This window comes from Parus major, chromosome 17 (assembly GCF_001522545.3).
Source record: "Parus major isolate Abel chromosome 17, Parus_major1.1, whole genome shotgun sequence".
NCBI classification, from domain to species: Eukaryota; Metazoa; Chordata; class Aves; order Passeriformes; family Paridae; genus Parus; species Parus major.
In genome coordinates this window covers 4,788,068-4,806,575 of record NC_031785.1, presented here as the reverse complement: position 1 = coordinate 4,806,575, position 18,508 = coordinate 4,788,068, and the positions used below count along the sequence as shown (strand labels likewise).

General features: G+C 45.0%; 1 protein-coding gene across 2 annotated transcripts in view; it reads left to right on the top strand.

The window, feature by feature from the left end:
- The window catches only part of ABL1 (ABL proto-oncogene 1, non-receptor tyrosine kinase), a 77,579-nt gene that overhangs the window by 41,340 nt on the left and 17,731 nt on the right, over nt 1-18,508 (top strand). Inside the window, exons 1-3 of one of the 2 annotated variants that reach the window (XM_015645064.3) lie at nt 3,839-4,397; nt 13,439-13,612; nt 14,351-14,646. In XM_015645064.3, the coding sequence (XP_015500550.1) occupies nt 4,313-4,397; nt 13,439-13,612; nt 14,351-14,646 (555 nt within the window). In that variant the 5' untranslated portion in view covers nt 3,839-4,312. Of the gene's footprint in view, nt 1-3,838; nt 4,398-13,438; nt 13,613-14,350; nt 14,647-18,508 lie in introns of those variants that run through there. The other variant, XM_015645063.3, reaches the window with a different exon arrangement.

The window sequence follows — 18,508 nt, the reverse complement described above, 5'->3', positions numbered from 1 at the left end:
AATGCTGCATTTGCTGTCAGATCAAAACCCAGCTTTGTTGCAGCTGCATCTGTAGCCCTTGCTGTGGTCATTTATGGATTTTAACCTAGGCATCTTTGATTATTTGCATATACATACACACACATTTTTTATCAGGTAATGGTGTTAAGGTGTGTTATTGCACTATGTGAAAAATGCCATCAGAAGAAAGCTGTGTAGCTGTGGGAGTGTCCTGTGGCATGGATGTATTTTGAATCCTAAAGACAGTGACTTATGAATGCCCCAAATCACATGGAATATTACCTAAGAAAAATACATCTCATAAATTCTGTGATTCTACATTTTACATTGCTCCAGAGACAGAAAAATCTGTTTTACAGCTGGCACTGAGTTAGTATTTATCACCTGTGTGGAAATTCTCAACTGCATTTATAGAAGAGAAAGGTAATGCACAGGTAACTGCAAGTGTAAGCAATAGTTTATTCTTTTTCTGGTACACTTCTTTAATCTTTTGCTTTAACCATTGGTTTGTGATACTTCCATTTCAAGTGACTTTTTCCATCCCAAATCAGCTGAATGTGCCTATCAAAAATTGCCCAGACTTTGGGGCTTGAAACTTTCCATGTTTCAGAAGAGGATTTTAAACCAAAATTAAGCTCAGATTTTAAATGGGTGACAAACACTCGAGCTGTTTTTAACGGTATCGCAACAAAATTCACTCCAGCTGCTAAGATGTGAGATCATGCCAAAACTCACTTTCTGTTCATGGAGTCCAGTCCTTTTGCTGCTGCTGTCATATGTCTGTGTGATCATTCTCTTTTGGATAAAAATCATCCTCATATTCTGGGTGGCATTAAGAACATAAAGAATAAATATCTGTCTGCTAGAAGCAGTTCAAACACAAAGGCCATTGGCTAAATAGGTTTATGCTCTTGTAGGAGCATGAACAATAAAGGCTAATGGATGCTGGATTGCATTAATGAGAGCAGAGCCAGCAGGTCGAGGGAAGTGATTATTTCCCTCTTTTTGGCTTTTGTGAAGCCACATCTGGAGCTCCTTCCCCTGCAGCAGATGCTGAGACCCTGGAGGGAGCTGGCAGGGGCTGGAGCCAGCGCTGTCCCCAGGGGCCAGGGGAGAGAGGGGATGGAAGGGGTCCCAAAGCTTTCTTAACCACCCAACTGGCGGCTGGAAAGACTCTTCTCAGATGTGCACAGCAAAAGGAGGAGAAACAACACTTAAAACTAGCAACAGACAAAACTGGGTAGGTGTGAGAAGATGAAGTGTTTAACTGCCCAGCAGACTCAAAGTTTAGCTGCATAGAGCCTGGAAAATCCTGATGTAGGGAGACAGCCTCCCTCTGAGCAGGAGCTGGAACTGGAGACCTTCTGAGCCTGCTCCCAACCAAACTATTTTGCCATTCTGCAGCAGAGAGCCTGAGCTGAAGGTTGCATCAGTCACTGCAGTCCAGAAATCTGCACATTTAATGACTGATCTTGTTCTAAGATGCGTATATGACCAACAAATGTGAGAGGGATTAATAGCTGACAGCAGTGAGAGTGGCAGAGGTTGTGTGACACTACCCGTATGGCTTTTATTTCTATATCACTAGTTAATTTCATGGCATTCAGGAATGGCAGAGGCTATTTGCTCAAAGTATTTACAGCCCAGTTTGCCATGACACAAAAGAGGAAATGTTGAAGGATGATGTTTGGAGCACAGGGACCACACAAGCGTGTCTGCCTGGAAGCATAAAGGGAATTAATTTGTTTATCTACAGAGGAAGTTATTCCGGATAGCTCTTTGTGTTTAACTCCCCAAGTGAATGTGTTTCTCCTGCAGTGAGGTTCTTCTGCAAGCGGGTTAATTTAATTTGAGATGAGGCATTCTTCTTCAGGAATAAGAACCCCAGGAGTTCATCAGAAATGTAATCCGCATTAATTCTGCTGGCACTCATTGTATTAACCTTGATTGTAATGGCTGGGTGGTGTTCATGGGGGGCAGCCTTTGTGCTGCAGGGAATGCTTTGGGGATACTGTGTTCCTAGAGCTGCAGGAGAAGTGAGCTAGGGATGGGGATGCTTGTGTTTAAGGAAAAGAAGTTGCATGCAGGATGCTTGGTCTGCTCTTAAAACCTCATTTTATCCCAGTTCCCTAAACATGACACTGGGCTGAAACATGAGAGGACTGAGCTCCTCCTGTGATTTATGTAACCTTTTTCCTCCAAAACTGTGTTTAACTCCTCTTTTTTTTTTTTTTTTCTGGTTGTTTTTGTTTGTTTTTTTTTCTCTCTCCCAGTGCAGTTGCACACAAGTTCCCTGTTAGGCAGGCAAGGAACAAATGTTGTTTTTTCTTAAAACTCTGGGGCTTTCATAAAATATAAATTATCCAGAAGTGGAGAGAGGATAGGATAGAGTGGGGAGAACTGTATTGTTGTTTTCCCAATATCCATGAAGGCTGCCAACAGTGGGGATGGGAGCCTCAGCTCTTTGCTGAACTGTCTGAATAGAGGAAATGTTGAAATTCTCTACCTGCTTTCTGGTGTATTAAATGGGGATATCCATGTTCATGTTTTCTGAGAGAAAGGTGAATGTGCTTCAAACATCACGCTGTCCTTACTGTTATTTCTTTGCTAGAAATGTGACTTGTGGTATTTAAAAAAACAACAAAAAAAAGCGACTTGTCTTATTGCAGTTCACTATGGGTTGAGAGATCAAGGATTTTTTTTCCCAGTTGTCTTTCATGTTTTCACCCCATGGATCAGAAGACTAAGGCAAAGTGATGCTGTAAAATAATGTTTAAAGAGTCTGAGCAATGTTTGCTGTTTCGGAGGCACAGACCTCAGATGCTGGAAGCATGCAGAGTTTCCCCTAAAGTATTCAATGTTTGAAAACGTTGGAGGGCAAAAGAGCACAAGCACTAGTCAGAAACCTTGCCAAAATAAACTGTCAGATGTGAAGGCAAATTTTCAGGGACAAAAATGAAGATCTGCTGCTCTGTTGACTCTGTGTGTGACACACCAAGGGTTCCACACGTTGTGTTGTGCTTTGTGCTGGGATCAGCATCAGATCTGTGTTCTGCACCCCTGATGAACCCTGCACCCTTGAACACCTCTTGCTCCAAGCAGCAAAAGCACCCAGGCTTTGGGAGGTGAAAGAGGATTTTTGAGTGGAAATAATGCAGTTGTATACATACCCAGCATGCTGCCTCCTTTGGAGATAGATAGGTAGATGGATAATATGTGTCTATATAACAAAAAATGATGCTTGTTTAAATGGGAAACACACAATAATGCCAAATAATAATCTGTAAAAAATGTATAAGCAGAGAGCATTAATTGGTGTGTAGCCTTGAGAAACATGCAGGGGAAAAGGGCACAGTTTGCAGGGGAAAGGGCACAGTTTGCAGGGGAAAGGAATAGTGGGTGGTGGGAGAGTGAAAACTTCTGGGCCCTTGTGCCAAAGGAGCAGCAGTAACCGCATTAGCCGAAACCCGAATCCCTGTGCCTGTAATTAGCGCAGAGATGCTCAGACAGGATCCCTGGGCAGGAGCTGCGGCTCCCCCGCCGTTTTTATGCCGGGTTACAAATGGGCATCGCTCTCGGGTTGCCTCTCCCCGCCACCGGCCGTGTTTGAGCAGCCCCTTAATGGGCTGTGAAATGACGCGCCTGGTGCAGCCTGTGCCGAGCGGCCGCGGTTCGGCTGCATCCCCCCCTTTCCTCCGCTTGCCCAAACCCGCTGCTTTCCCCTCGGCCTCGGCGGCGCTGGGAGAGGCTCAGGCAGGAGGAGGTTAAGGATCGAGGGCGTTGCTGGATGCCTGATGTCATGGAGGCCGGCGGCGGCTGAGCGAGGGGCCCTTTGTTGGCAGCGGAGCCCCAGCAGCGCCCGGCGGCTGCCGCGCACGGCCGGCTCCGCTGACTCTGCCCCAGCTTGGTTGCCTTCGCTTTTTTCCCCCCCTTCTTACTACTTTTATTCTTTTTTTCTTTTATCCTCCCACCCCCCCCCCCTTCCTCTCTCTCCCGCCAAAAGAGTTGGGAAGGAGGGAAGATGGCTGGAGTTAACTCCCCGGGAGAGGAGGCGCGGGGCCCCTGGATTTTCCGCCTCTCGGGCTCGTCCTTGTAGTGCTCTTCGGAACGCTGGATTTCGTCTCATTTTCCTGGATATTTCGTTTTAGGCTTCTCCTGGATACGTTGTTTTAGACTTCTCATGGACTTTTTTTAGACTTTTACCGGATCTTTTTAGACTTTTTTGTTTTAGTCCTCTAACGGATAATTCCACATAGAAGAAGCTGAAGGAGGGGGGAAGGGAAAACAGACAGCCGAAGCCAAACTCTAACAAATGAAAATGTTGGAGATTTGCTTGAAATTGGTGGGTTGCAAATCGAAGAAGGGGCTTTCCTCCTCCTCCAGCTGCTACCTGGAAGGTGAGTACCCTCATGGGCCGGGGTTGGGACGTGCTCCCGGGGGGCACTGCCCGATCCCATCACCAACACGAGTTTTATCCCTGGATTCCAAGCTGGGGCCAGGTTTGGGGGGATGTTTGGAGCCGGCCGGGGTCAGATCCATGCGGGGGTGAAGAACCGAGCGGTGTCGGCAGCGTGCGGACCCAGGTGCCTTTCATTACTGCACTTACTGAGGGAGCGCGGCTCTACCATTTATGGTTGTAAAATGTCAAGTGATCTTATTGCCGAGCCCCATAAACAAACCCCTATCTTCAGGCCTCAGCTTTAGTTTCTTTTTTCCGGGGGGACGGGGAAATCTTCCTTATTTTGGTGAAAAAACCCAACTCTGTACTCAAGAAGAAAATTTAGATGAATACATCAGTAAAGTACTTTCAGCGTGTGTTAATATGTAACGCTTTGATTATCCCCCTTAGTGTGCTTTCCACAGGCATTCGTTTAGCTAAATTTTCTTGCATGTTTACTTTTAAAAAGTGATTTTTGAGTCACACCCATGGTTACTTGTAGAGATGTTAAACATACGGACTCAACTGGTGTGGATGGAAAGCTTGGGCGGGGGGGACTTTGGGCTGAGGTCTTGCTTGGAGTGACCTCAAGCAAGATTTACACCCTGCCGTGGCTTCACACCCTGCCTGTGGCACAGCCTTGTGCTCCCTCCATTCAGCCTCTTCTCTGCACTCCCAGGGCTCTGTCCATCCCACAGGTCCCGGCTCCTTCAACTTCTTTTGTGTTGCTGGATGTTGTTTCAGTAAAAATAATCCTCCTGCCAGGAGGACCGTGCTAACTCATCAAATCAGAGGCACGAAAGGCAGCAGCTGATTTCCAGGGGCCTATCACAAGTCGCTGTTGCTCAACTCTCAAATATTCAGTGCAGAAACGGCCCTCGGAAATTCATAGGTTAGGAATCTCAAAATCTACAAATGGCTGCTTGAGGAAAACTCACTTGAAAAAGTTTTGGATCAAAAGTCTGTATTTATTGGATACATTCAGTGATTATGAGGAATTTTCTGCTCTTTAAAACCAAAGAACAGTTTCCAGAGGACTTTTTCTGCTTATTTAAAGTTTCAGAAACCAAATGGTGGGCAGATGCATGAATAATTTCGATGTTTTTGTGTGACTGAATTCTTCTGTGATCTTTTGAGTATAGAAAACCTCTGTCTGTGTCCCTGCCTCTGGTATTGCTCAGGGCACATGTGGAGAAGGAGCCCCAAGCTGTGCTGGGCCTCCTGTCTGTGCTGCTGGATCTTTCAACACAGCCCCGGGAGAGCAGGCTGAGCATCTGGGGCCTCATTTCCCTCTGCAGAAATGAATGCTGAAGGATGATGTTACAAGGGTGTTGCCCTCTTTTTTTGCAAGTTTTCTCTTTTGTGTTCGTTTACAACCACTCCCCCCCCTCCCCAATTTGCAGTGCAGTTTCATGATAGGATTAGAGCATAGTTTGACTTGGCCGTATAGGCAGTATGAGTTAAGAATGTCAGACACAATTGATATTGTAGTATTTCCACCTTCTGCTTCCCTGAGACTGTGGTTGCATATTTGTTTTTGATGATGGCATGGGAAATGCGTGTTGAAACGACTTTTACTCAATCTCTCAAGGTAGCTGAGTCTCACTTCTCAACACAGCATGGGGCAAACCCAAAGCCAGTGTCAGAGTGGATGTTAAAGGTGTACAAATGTGGCAACTGCAACCTTAATGTGGCAGTCCATAATTAGCCCAGAACCCCAATAATTAATTTGGGAACTCCTGGAGAGCAGGGTGAGATACTCATCTGAGGAGAAAGAAGTTTTTTTAAAAAAGGATTTTCTATTACTCCTTTCTAAAGCTGAATGTATTCCTAGGTAGCTTTTTTATAAACATTACTATGAGGTTGAAATCATTGTTGAGGACTCCTCCAAAAGAATGGTGGTGGCTTGTCCCAAACTCCTGAATTCCAAGAGCACAAGTGAAATCCATTTGCTTGTGTTGCCCTTAAGAATGTAACAAGTTTATGGATATGGATTTGTTATTTTAAGCTTGGCAGATCATGAGAAGGGGGTAGGGTTGTGTCAAGGGTCAGAAACTCCGGATCATTGCTCCTGGATCCCTGTGAACAGCCTGTGATGGCCAGGCCATTTCCATGCACATCCCTCACCCTCTGTGAAGCTTCTGAATTAATGAGATGATGGTGATCACATTGGAGGATTTAACTCTGCTGTTGTTATTTTAGTTGTCTGGAAAGCTGAAAGTTTCTTTACTGTAATAGAATAGGAAACGTCAAACATAACTGCTTAAAGGCTGAAAGGTCCCTTAGGGGCTTGGAAAACCAGTTGCAACCAGAAGGATAGATGAAATTTTACTTAATTCCTTTTTTTTGTATTCATATGTTAACAGAAATAATTCAGTTCTTGGTTAATAGGTAGCATGGGATGTAACAAAATCAAGTCACACCTTTTGAGAATGCTGTGCTGCGTCTGGATTTGGTGTAAGGCTGATTTGATGTCAGGCACATGTGCAGATGGTCATGTCCTTTGATCAAGTAATCAGAAATGTGATTTTCTTTTCATGGTGGTCTCTTCTGAAAGGCTTTTATGGTCTGTTAGTTTGCAGGAATGAGGGTTGTTTGGAGATGCTCTGTGTGTGGTGTGGTGGGCTGGCAGGTGCTGTGGCCCATGGCTCTGTGCTGCTGTGCAAGGGCAGACTGTCTTGCTCCCTGAAAAAAAAATCTTCTCTTAACTTGATCAAAAATAAGTTCAAGCTGCTTCTAACAATGACTGAGTTTTCATATTGATGTTTGAGCTGGGCATTTCTTTGCCCTCATTTCTATTCCCACTAGTAAATATTATTTTAAAATGTGACAGATTTGAATTTTTCTCCTCTGCTTTCTCCTTTCTGCTTTTGCCAAAGTGAATAATTCCTCACCCACTTCACACCAAGAAAGGGTAAAGAGTAGAAGGGAAGAGGCACAGCGAGTACTGCTGCCAATCTGATCAGGAAAACAGAACGTGTCCATGTCCCAAATAGGGGCTGAAATAGTCTTGCTGCCTTTTTGGGCTTTGCTCTACCACTGAAAGGCAACAGCCTTGTTTAAAACCTGTCAGTGTTCTCTGTGAAGTTGAAAAACATTCTGGGGACACTAGTAAAGTCCTTTTGTTTACTGATTGAAAAGACTCCTGTCCTGCCAGCTGTCAGACTGTCTCTCCCCCCCCCCCCATAATTTATTTCTTTTAGTGTCTCTTGTTACAGTCAGGGTAGACAGGTCTGGGGAGGAGTGGCAGCCTGTACCCATTGCCCTGTTCCTGGAGAGGGATTTCTGTAATGCATTTGGGCAGATATTAAGCCAGACCTAAATTGGCAGCACAGCAACTCATCTGCCCCAGCTTCACTGGGATCAGCAGGCAGGGCTTTGGTCACTCTGTTAGGGAGAGCAAGTGCATTAACCTGGAGTTGCTGCTTCCCTTCTGTTTGTTTCCTCTCTTCCCTGGCTATTTTCTGCTGCTCACCTCATGACCTCTCATCTGCCACCACTCAGTAGAGTTCTTGCTGTTGTCCACGTTTCTGGATTTGTGGTGCCTTCTTACTTATGTGTTTGTTCCAGTGGTTCTTCTTTGTCCCATCTTTGTTAAAAAATCTGGTTCCTGGTGCTTGCTACAGTTTCCCATGGGACGTGGTGAGGAAAAGTATTACCATTTCACAGGAAGTTGTAACTGTGTTCAGACCTAAAACTGATCATCCACAGATATGTCAGTCCTTCCCTGAGCAGTCTGTGGGACTGTGTAGTAAAACAAGGGAATATAACAGTAAATCGTGATGATTCTTGCTTGGTACTTTCCCTGCCCAGGGCACAGAATCAGACAGACTTCCCTACTTCAGCTTCTCCAGTTAGGAAACAAAACCAAAAGCTATAAAAGTGAAGTTGTCAGAAATACTGAAGTGTCATTGAAGTTCACTTGAATCTAGTTACTCTTCCCCCTTCCTCTCCCAAAAGTTATTGCCTAAGGTCAGGCAGAACTTAGTGGCAGATCTGGGAGTAAAGTTTAAATTTCTGTCTGCCATACCCACTGTTCCACTCTGTCCATCTACAGCTGTGATTAGCTGGCTGGAGAAAGATGTTTGCCATGTCACTAAGGGGTTTTAAATGGAATAAATTCAGTGAATGAGCTCAGGTAGAACCTACAGGTCTCTGTAAGACTGAACTTGAAGATAAACCCGTCAAAACAACCCACAAACAAACCAACAAAACAAAATACAACAGTAAAAGCCCTCAAATTATGGAATCATCTCTTGGAGGAGTGGGAGATGTCGCATCACCAGGGGTGCTCAGACAAGATCCAGCACTGCAGCTGATTGTGAGGGTCTGTTTGAGCCTGGACAAGGCAGCAGGAGCCATGGGTGCCCTTGTTCTCATGCTGGTGTTCAGCAGTCTTGGTATTAGGAGCAGTGGAGATTCCTGGTGTTCCTGTGGAAGGAGTACAGCAGGAGGAAGGTGCCTTGCTGGAGGGGAAATAGGGCAGCACAGCTGGGGAGTGAGACTGGATCAGTTTCTGCACCACATCGTCTCTGTGTATAAATACACAATGTTTAAAAAGTGGTATTTATCCTCATGTTGGCTCTAAGAAGGTGGACTTTCTAAATATTAGCCAAGAGCAGAAAAAACAGCAATTGTCATTGTTGTAGAAGGATCTGTGGCCTGGGCTGTGGAGTGGATAATGGGAGAGGCTGAGCCTGATCTCACCAGAGGGATGAGTCTGAAATAAAACATGAGTCCTTCCTTCTATTTGGAAAGATCTGGTTTGCAGGTTCTTTAATTTTATATTTAAATCCATGTTTCATCCAGCACAGGGAATCTGTGAGAGCTGCTAAGGAAAAACACTGAAACAGAGAGGCAGCCTCTCCATCATATGTGCTCAGAGTTGGAAACATTTGGAAGTATTAAATCTGCACTGCAGTTCTGCCATTTATCTAAATTTCCTCCACGAGAAGAGAAGAGGGAATATAGAGAAAGGAGAAGGCCTAGGTGGCATGTGCTGTGCCTCCAAAGAGATTACTAGATGTGTTCTGCACTCCTTTGCTCTCCAAACCTTGTGGAAAAAATGCCAGTACAGTTTGTAAGCCCACAGGATGTTTGTTTTGTAGGGAGACAGGAGGTCTCCTCCTTCCCTTGGGACTGCCTCGAAGTCAGCTATGGGGGAGCCAAGTGTAATTCTGTGCTCCTGCCTGTTTTCCAACCCTTCCCTTGCACTGTGAGGGGAATATGCTTGCGTGGATCTGGACCAGAATTGTTCACATCTGAGAAGTTCTCACACAGCTCCTAACAATGATTCATGGCTCTGTATCAACGGTAATGAGCAGGAGATAGTTACACTTACAAAACCTTTTAGTGTGCAAGCATAAATACCTTCTGGTAAAAACTTAATTTAGGGGGGAAATGATGACATTCTTACGGCTAATGCCTCAAAATACAAGCTGCTGTTGTCTTATTTCAAAGTCTGCACCATTTTAATTAACAGTAATCATTTAGTTGATGTTAGTGGAAAACTGAATTACAGTGCTGCTTTAGGACTCCTATCAGGAACCCAGGTGTTATCCAGAGCACGGTATGATGAGAGTAATAAATTGCAGCCTTGCTGGGATGCAGCATAAAACAAAGTGGATGTGTGGAAGGAACAACAGTGCAGCGATAACAGATTGAATTACACTCGCTTCCTGCCCCATCACCATGCCAGGATGGCCTCCTGTAAGTACAGCAGCCAAGGTTGATTTATTAGGAGGAATCTGGCCCACTGAAGATCTCTGCAGTGCTGTAAAACTGTAGTTAAAACCAGCAGTAGGAGGTGAAGAAGCTGTGTTGTATTGAAAAAGACCCTCTATAGGTAGGAACAGCAACATCTAATTCCTGCTCCGAAGGACTGGAATGTCTGGGCAGATTTGCTGGAGAATTGCTCAGAGGGATAAATGCTGCTGACAGCTGGCTGTACATGGCTCCCAGATGGACATGTCCTGACTGCTTCTCTCGCTTCATGGTTTTGTGTCCTCAGTCTGCTGACAGTCTCCTCTTGGGGCCCAGACCTTTAAAAGTGTGTTTTGTCACGGTCCATCAAGCTTCTGCTACACTTGGGTCACCACAATTCTGCTCTTTCCTTTATGCTCTTCTCTGTGTTGACTCAGGGCCTCATCCTCCCTTTCTGGACACTCTTCAAGCTTCATTCACCACTTTCCCCACCCCAGTTCTTAGCTTGGGGTTCTTACCTTCTGGAAAAACCAGCCCCTCTCAGCCCAAGGGCTGTGTCTGGCATCTCCCCATCGTGCTCTCCTGCACGGCACGTTCACACACAGCCCACACCTCTGTTGGGGTGCCTGTGGCTGCACAGGAGGGTCAAACTGGGAGAGACAGAAGGTACGAGCATCCTCTGATTTCACTGGGAGACCAGTGTGGTTTTCCAGCTTAGCAAATTCTCATGTGTGTGTAGAACAGCCCTTGCTCTTGGCGGTTTTTGGTTCTGCAGGCGTTATCACTGAGTCAGTGTCTGTAGGAATGTCATGGAGCAAAAGCAGCCTTCCCTGACTCCTGTACCGCAGCTCGTGGGTGTTGTTGGTGGCTGGCACGGTGTTGTCTCACAGCTGAATCGGAGCACATACCTTGGCATCCGTGGGTAGTGAGTCAGTCCCAGCCTCGCCACAGCCTGGGCACGAGGGAGGGATTCTTATGGAGCGTTTGGCTTTGCTCCCACATCCCCATCCCTGTCTGTGCCTGAGCCATCCTCCACGAGTTGGAGGGGAGCCTGCCTTGGATTTCCTGCCTTCCTGTCGAATCAGTGCCCCGTGTGGGAGGCATTTTCCTTCCTAACAGAGGTTATGGTCCATCCCACGGAGCAGGGGGTGCTGCTTTGTCCAATATTTGGAGGAGAGCATCACAGCATTGGTGCTTGCTGAGGTTGTGTGTCTGCTGCTTGCAGCTCTGCTGTCTGTTCCAGGTGTTCACTGATGGTTTCACTCCTTGGAGTATCACCAGTCACTGCAGTGCCCTGTGTTTGATAAGGGAGCTTAATGAGCTTGACAGGATCAAAGTGTTTTCATGGTAAAATGATTATAGCTTAATTTCTGAAAGTGGATTTTCTGTTCCTTTCTTCATTGTCATTCTCGAGGGAAACCCAGGCTATTAAAATATATTCTCCTGCGGGACACAGGAAGAAGAAGCCAGGATGTCAAGGTGCTTTAAAATAACTACCCAACACACTACCACATTTTCTGACTGTGGATTCATTTAGAAAGTGGAATTATTTAACTGCTCTGATTCACTATGGAAATATATCTCCCTGCAGTTAGAGTTTGGCTAGGAAAAAAGGCCCAGCAGCGTCTGTATTTGCTATTTTGCTCACATACATGATATACATTTTCCAACAAATACAATAGTACTCATGTACATAAATGACCACCCAGAGAGCCTTTACCAGTGGCTCTGTGTGTGGACCAGCACAGCAAGGATGCCAGATTGTGTTTGGGTAATTAGTGGCCACCACTACTATTCACACTTTTGCTATCAAAGATAATATTAGAAAATAATGTATATTGTTATGATTTGTAGGGTAGAATTTTGAGGGGTTGGTGGGATTTTTTTTTTTAGCATTTCCCCATTGGGAAATAAAATATGTCCTAGTCCACACTAGACTTCCATGTCTCTTCTGGTTGCATCAGTTCTTCACAGTTTACTGGTACAGCTTGTACTGAGTTTCTAAGCCAAACAAATGGTGGCGTTAAAACTATTATTTGACGGGATTGCATCTGTATAGCAGCACAGTGCTACTGAGTATTGCAGGTATAAAAACAGTAGTGTGCTCCCAGGTGACCTGACAGTCTAGAAAACACTTGGCATGGGATTTCTGTGACCAAAGCCCTGTGTGCAGAGGAGAGGTTCAGCAGACAGGGGCCGATGCTGTGTAACGTAGGGCAGTTCTGTGGCGCAAGGGGCTGCTGTGACAGTGCTGTGTTTCCTGCCCCCAGAGCCACACTGACGCAGTGGTTTGTGTGTAACACTGTGACCTCACTCAACAAACTCATCCAGATGGAGAATGACCCTTCAAAATACGAGAGTTTCACAGCTTATTGTCCTGGCTCTGTGCCACTGCAGTCAGACGTGGCGCTGCCAGCCCATCTGGGGGTAGTGTGGTAAAGAGTGAGGGGGCACAATTATCTGGAGCATTTCTGCTCCAAACTCCACAATCATTCACTCCAAAGTGAAGGACTTGCAGGAACAACTGCAGTAGAATTCCCTGAGGTATTGGGACTTGCCTGATACTTACTGAATATTACATGCCTATTGTGCTGCGGTGTACAAAAAACTTTGGAGGTTGGTTTTTACTCATCTATTAAGCTCAGTTTTCAGGAATCTGTGTCTTTAGAGGTGTCTCAGGGTTCCTAAAATGTATGAAGTATGCTCAACACTGCTCTGGTTTGAGAGTGATGGGCAGGAGAGAGGGCAACAAAAAGGACACTGCCTTGTCCTCAAATAAGAAGAGAAATGATTAAAATTACAGTGAAGAACAGAAAGAACTTACTCCTTAAATACCATGTCTTATAAATCTTGCCCTGCTTGGCTCCATTTGCTGCACATTCTGGCCATTTCATTTATAGGATAATTAAGGGATTTACCTTTTAAAGGTCCTGGGTTTGTTTTCAGATCTAACCATTCCAGCAGATAGGTATGAGCCAAAGGATTTACAGGCAGCAAACAGCCTACGTGAGCTGCATTTACTGGAGGGATGGAGAGGGGCTTTCCCTTTCTTGCATTTCTTGAGAGGCAGGAGCTGGGGGCTCTAGGAAGGCTGGGGACAGCTCTGGAACAAGAATGTCCTGCCTTTGTGGCAGGATCTGCATTAAGGCACTGTCTGTATCTGTCCTGTGATGCACGAGGAGCACACGTGTCACAAAACAATGCAACTTAGGAAGTCGGAGTGCGTGGGTTGGCCAGATGGATTTTATCAGCCAAAATGAACCTGCTTTTTCCTTCCTCTCCCTCTTTCTCCTCCAGAAGCCCTTCAGAGACCGGTAGTGTCAGACTTTGAGCCGCAGGGTCTGAGCGAAGCAGCTCGCTGGAACTCCAAGGAAAACCTTCTCTCCTGCCCTAGTGAAAATGACCCCCATCTCTTTGTTGCACTGTATGATTTTGTGGCGAGCGGGGACAACACTCTCAGCATAACTAAAGGTAAGGTCACTGGCCAGAAATCCACTGGGAGTGTGGGAGAAGGTGTAGGAAGGAAAGTCGTTGTGAAATAATTAAGTTTTACACCAAACCCTATTGATTTTTTTACTGTGGGAAATTATCTTAAACAAATACAAACATTTCACAAAGTCATGAACTTTTTAGAGGTTATAACTGTCTTTTTTTATTGAATTGGGCAAGAAAATTTGTCAAAACTAAAGTGTCCATTAGGAGCAAGAATTTGAACTGAGAGATTAAGCTGATTTTGGAGGCTGGCCTCTTATTTTCACAGTTCTCCAAAACACAGTCCCTTATTATGAAAAATGACTGTACAGATATAAGGACCAGAAAGATTGAATAAGAAAACACTGTATGTACTCCAAGTCACATCTACTTACCATCCTTATTGAAATTATTTTTTTTTATTGTTTATCCACTCTAGTTCTTTCCTAGCTCCAAAAAAAGCCAGCTCAGTTCAAATAAAATTTGCTGGATTCATTTTTTAAACTCAGGCAGTATTGGAGCTGGTGCAGAACTGCAGGAGAGCCTAAAAATCTGAAGCATGTGACTTTATTTGGCTTGGAGAGGTCCACTCAAGCTTGAAGAGAAACACATGCTCCCTGCTGAGTCAGATACCTATTCTTACAGGAGATTATTTAATGATCTGTTAGGCAGAAAGAACTTATCTTTGTCCTCAGCTCCCAGGCTTGCCATGTCTAAATACATTTTCTTTTCCCCAAGGTGAAAAGCTCCGTGTGCTGGGCTACAATCACAATGGGGAGTGGTGCGAGGCACAGACCAAGAACGGGCAGGGCTGGGTCCCCAGTAACTACATCACCCCAGTGAACAGCTTGGAGAAACACTCGTGGTACCACGGCCCGGTGTCCCGGAACGCCGCCGAGTACCTGCTGAGCAGCGGCATCAACGGCAGCTTCCTGGTGCGGGAGAGCGAGAGCAGCCCCGGCCAGAGATCCATCTCCCTGCGCTACGAGGGGAGGGTCTACCACTACAGGATCAACACTGCCTCTGACGGCAAGGTGAGCCCCAGGCTGTGCAAAACCTTGCTCTGGGGTGTTTGGTCTGCACGAGGTCAAGCGGTAGCAGTGGAACTGAGCGGTTCTGAGCTCTGCTCACGGGGCTCGTCATCTGTAGTTACAGTAAAACATGAGATTCTGACATGGCTGGGACAAAGCAGTTCTATTCCTTTAGCAAAATATGTAATCCAGATCAGCAGTGAAACACTTTAGGGGAGAAAATCGTGCAGATAGAGCAGAATCTAATAGATCATTAATAAGAGATTCTGAGAATTCTTGTCCCTTATGTTCAAAAGATAATCTCTTTGACTGTCAAATCAGAAAAGTTAGCGCCTGTTGCTAATAATCCTATAAGTATTAGGGACAGAATGCTTTCTGAGGTATTCTGCAGTATTTTTAACTACTATTTTGATTTCTCTACAGTATTTCAGCGTGATCATTGGAGACGGGTAGGCACTTTCACTTTTATATGGGCTTTGTCCCCAGTTCCTTCATTTTTTTCCCTAGATTGTTGTGTGCTGTAGCAGTGTTGCAATGCTGTGCTTTGTGGATGCTGCAGAGAAATGTTAGCATAAAAGTGTAGTTTTCCGGAGATTTTTGCTATAATTTCATGGAAACATTTCTTCTGGCATTGGATTTCGGAAAATGTTGTGTTTTAACAAATCTATTTTAAGCAGTGTCTCTTTAGATCCTGTGCAGAAGTTGAAGTGTGGGTCTGGAGCATGGCTGCTGAGGCTCTTCTTGCCAGCATCTAATAGATGACAGATTCTGTGCCATTGAATTTCTTCAAAAGAAAAAAATAAAAGTAATCCAGCATAGTAGCAGCCCACTCTGCCAAATTTTCCTTTGTCCTGTGAGAGCTTTACTCTTCTTGCAGCAATACTGACAGCAAAACCTTTGGTATGAAAACACAGGGAACCAGTACACTGTGTTTCCTATTTATCAGATTCAGCACTCTAAAACACCCAATAAGATAACCAGATTTTGTTCAGTGATGAAATACTTTTAGTCTGCTTTAGCAAATGTGTTGTAATTGAGACAATTCTGACCGTGTCATTTAAGGTAACATATTTCCATCTTATGGCATTTTGATTCTTCCTTCTCCCTCCCATGTAGACACTCTGTGGTCAGCACCAGCTCTGTGAAGTGCTGACATGCAGCATACTTGAAGGGCTACATGGCAGTCTGGAATATTATTCCTCCTCCTGTCCCTGTAGTGGATATTCCTTCTATTCCCATAGATGCTGGCAGATGAGCAGTGCTCACATAGGAACGTTTTGAACCGAAGGCTCCTTGGGTTGGTGTAAATAAGCATGTGTCCGTGAGGAGATAGCACATGTTCTCCATTTGAGCTGTAATAGAGTTTGGCATATGAAGGCTTTCATCCCAGCAGAGCTGTTTTTATCCCAGAAAAACAGTTCTGCAGAGCTCCAGTAAGCCATTTAGGTCTCTGTTAGCCAGGTTAACCGTTGGTTTTCCACAAAGTTGCCTGCATTGGTGTTTTTGAGAAAAAGTGCAGGTTGGAACAATTCACTAAAGCAGATCTGCAGCTCACAGTAGTTGGAAATACAAAACTGAGCAGCAGTGACCGAGACCTGTGGCTTTTGGGCATTGCAGGATCAAGCAAAGACCACAGTCCTCCTGATGCTGTGCCAAGTGCCAGCATCCCTGCAGAAGGGGCAGTTTGCCATGTCCATGCATCATGTGCTGCAGTTGGCTGTTAAACCTCATCGGTTTCAATTTGCGTTAATGAGCTGGGCAGTGAATTGCGACATCTTAGCGGCAGATGTGCTGCTGGGCTGGGAACACTGTGCTCTCCCAGCACCCTGTCCCTGGCTGTGGAAGCTGAGGAGCTGGGAAGAGAAACAGCCAATATCCCAGTTTGTCCCTCTGTGGAATGGAGACTGCCGGAGCAGGTCCTGCTCTGAGCTGCTCGCGTTGTGCTCTGTTTATTGCCGGCTTCACAGCAGATCATGGCTGTGCTGGAGGAAAGCTCTTACCTTCACTGCCTTGAGCACCTGGGGCCCTCTCAGCCTGCTGTATCATTAGTCAGCCTGTCCAGGGAATTTAATATCTCCCAGTGCTGCAGTAAGGATGAATGGCTTTGGTGGGATCATATCCTGTGCCTGACAGAACACGCTTCAGGAAGAAAAGGTATTAGAGGAACATGTGGAGCAGCTGCTGCTCAGCATGGTGGTGTGTCCTGCATTGCAAAGCCTTACCCAGACTTCTTCCTGGGGGAAAACTGAAAGGACTAGAGAGATCAGAGGTTTGTACATCTTAATTTTAGTACAAATTATATTGACTCCATTGGTGTTCAACAACTTCAAAAAAAATTTCTCTTTATTTCCCACTTAAATGGGTCATATTTTTCTGGACCACCCTCTAATGTTTTGTTTTGTTGGTTGGGGTTTTTTTGAGGCAGGTATTAAAAGTGGCCTTTCTTGATTTGGCTGGCACAGTTCAGCCAGTCATCTGGTAAACCACTTCTGTGGTACAGAGGACTTGGTTTTCCTGACTTGATAGTACTTGAGGGAAAACCTCCTCTTGAGTAACCCAAATGAATAAACACCCTTGTCCAGACAGTTCTTCAAATTCTGCTGTCCTCAGCATGAAGGAGGCAGGACTGGGGTCCTGCTTGAGTCTCTTGGATCCTCCAGTGGCTGAATTGGATGCAGACTTGAACCTTCATGGATTTTTTGTTGTGGATGTTCAGTTTTCCCTGCTGAGTGAGGAGTGGGACTGCCATTGGATTCAGGATTGTGCTGAGGTTAGCATGGGCCAGTTTAACCACCTGTATAAAATACCCCAGCCAGGAAAAAGAGATGTGGGCTGGTGGCAGAAGTACAGATGAGCTGCCCATTTGTGCAAGCAGAGCCCATTGGAACAGGGCTGGTGTTTATGGTTTGTTTGATACACAAAAATTGACCAAATAATGTCTCAACAACATAGCCAGGAAGCAAACTTGAGTCCCTACAAAACTCAGGTGCTGGGTCTGTCACCTCTGTGGGAGTACAAGTCAGCAGCACCACGTGGTTTTCTTGTTGGGTGTCATCAGTGAGAGGTTAGAAAAATCCTGCCTACAAAATAAGCACATTTACTTACTGGTGGAAGTTTATCTTAATGTAAATGGAAAATTTCATGAGTGTTAAGGCATGGAGTGTTGTTTTTGTGGCCTGGACAGGGCAGTCCTGTCCTCATCCTGCTGCAGGTTTTCTCTGAAATCTTTGGCCATTTATTTAGCTTCTTTCTCTCTCTGTAACAGGATCATACAATCTGTCACACTAAATACAGATAGCTCTAATTTTCATGAGATATAAGTTGTCATAAAACCATGGGGGAGCTTCCTTCTCCATGCTTCTCTAATGCTTCCAAGTAATCCTGGAGTTCAGCTTTTTCTACATCTGTATTTTTAGATTTCAGTTCTCAGTGTAGCATGGGAACTGCTCATACCACTGCAAGTACTTCAAGTCATTCCCAGACAGGCAGGGCTTGTTTTAAATTTTGGTTGTACTGGCAAATGCTTAGTCACTCACACCAAGCAGCTGTAACAGCCTCTTATGTTGTCACTTTTCTGTTCCTATAACATCTGCTTTTAAGGTGATTTCGTCTGTCTGATCATGAAGAGTGTTGCAGGTTTTTGTAGGGATTTTTTTTTTCTTTTGAGGGGTTTTAGCCGTAGTGTTGAAATGAGATTTGATGCAGTTACTTTGCCAATGAATATCTGATTAATTTTGATAGAGAGTTGTGAACATGCTCCCCAGGAGGTTGCCATTATTTTCTAGTCTTCATTAAAAAGACTTCAATCAAGTTTGAGGGTATTTTTTTCCCTTTCTGCAAATGTTTTTTTCTCTTGCAAACACAG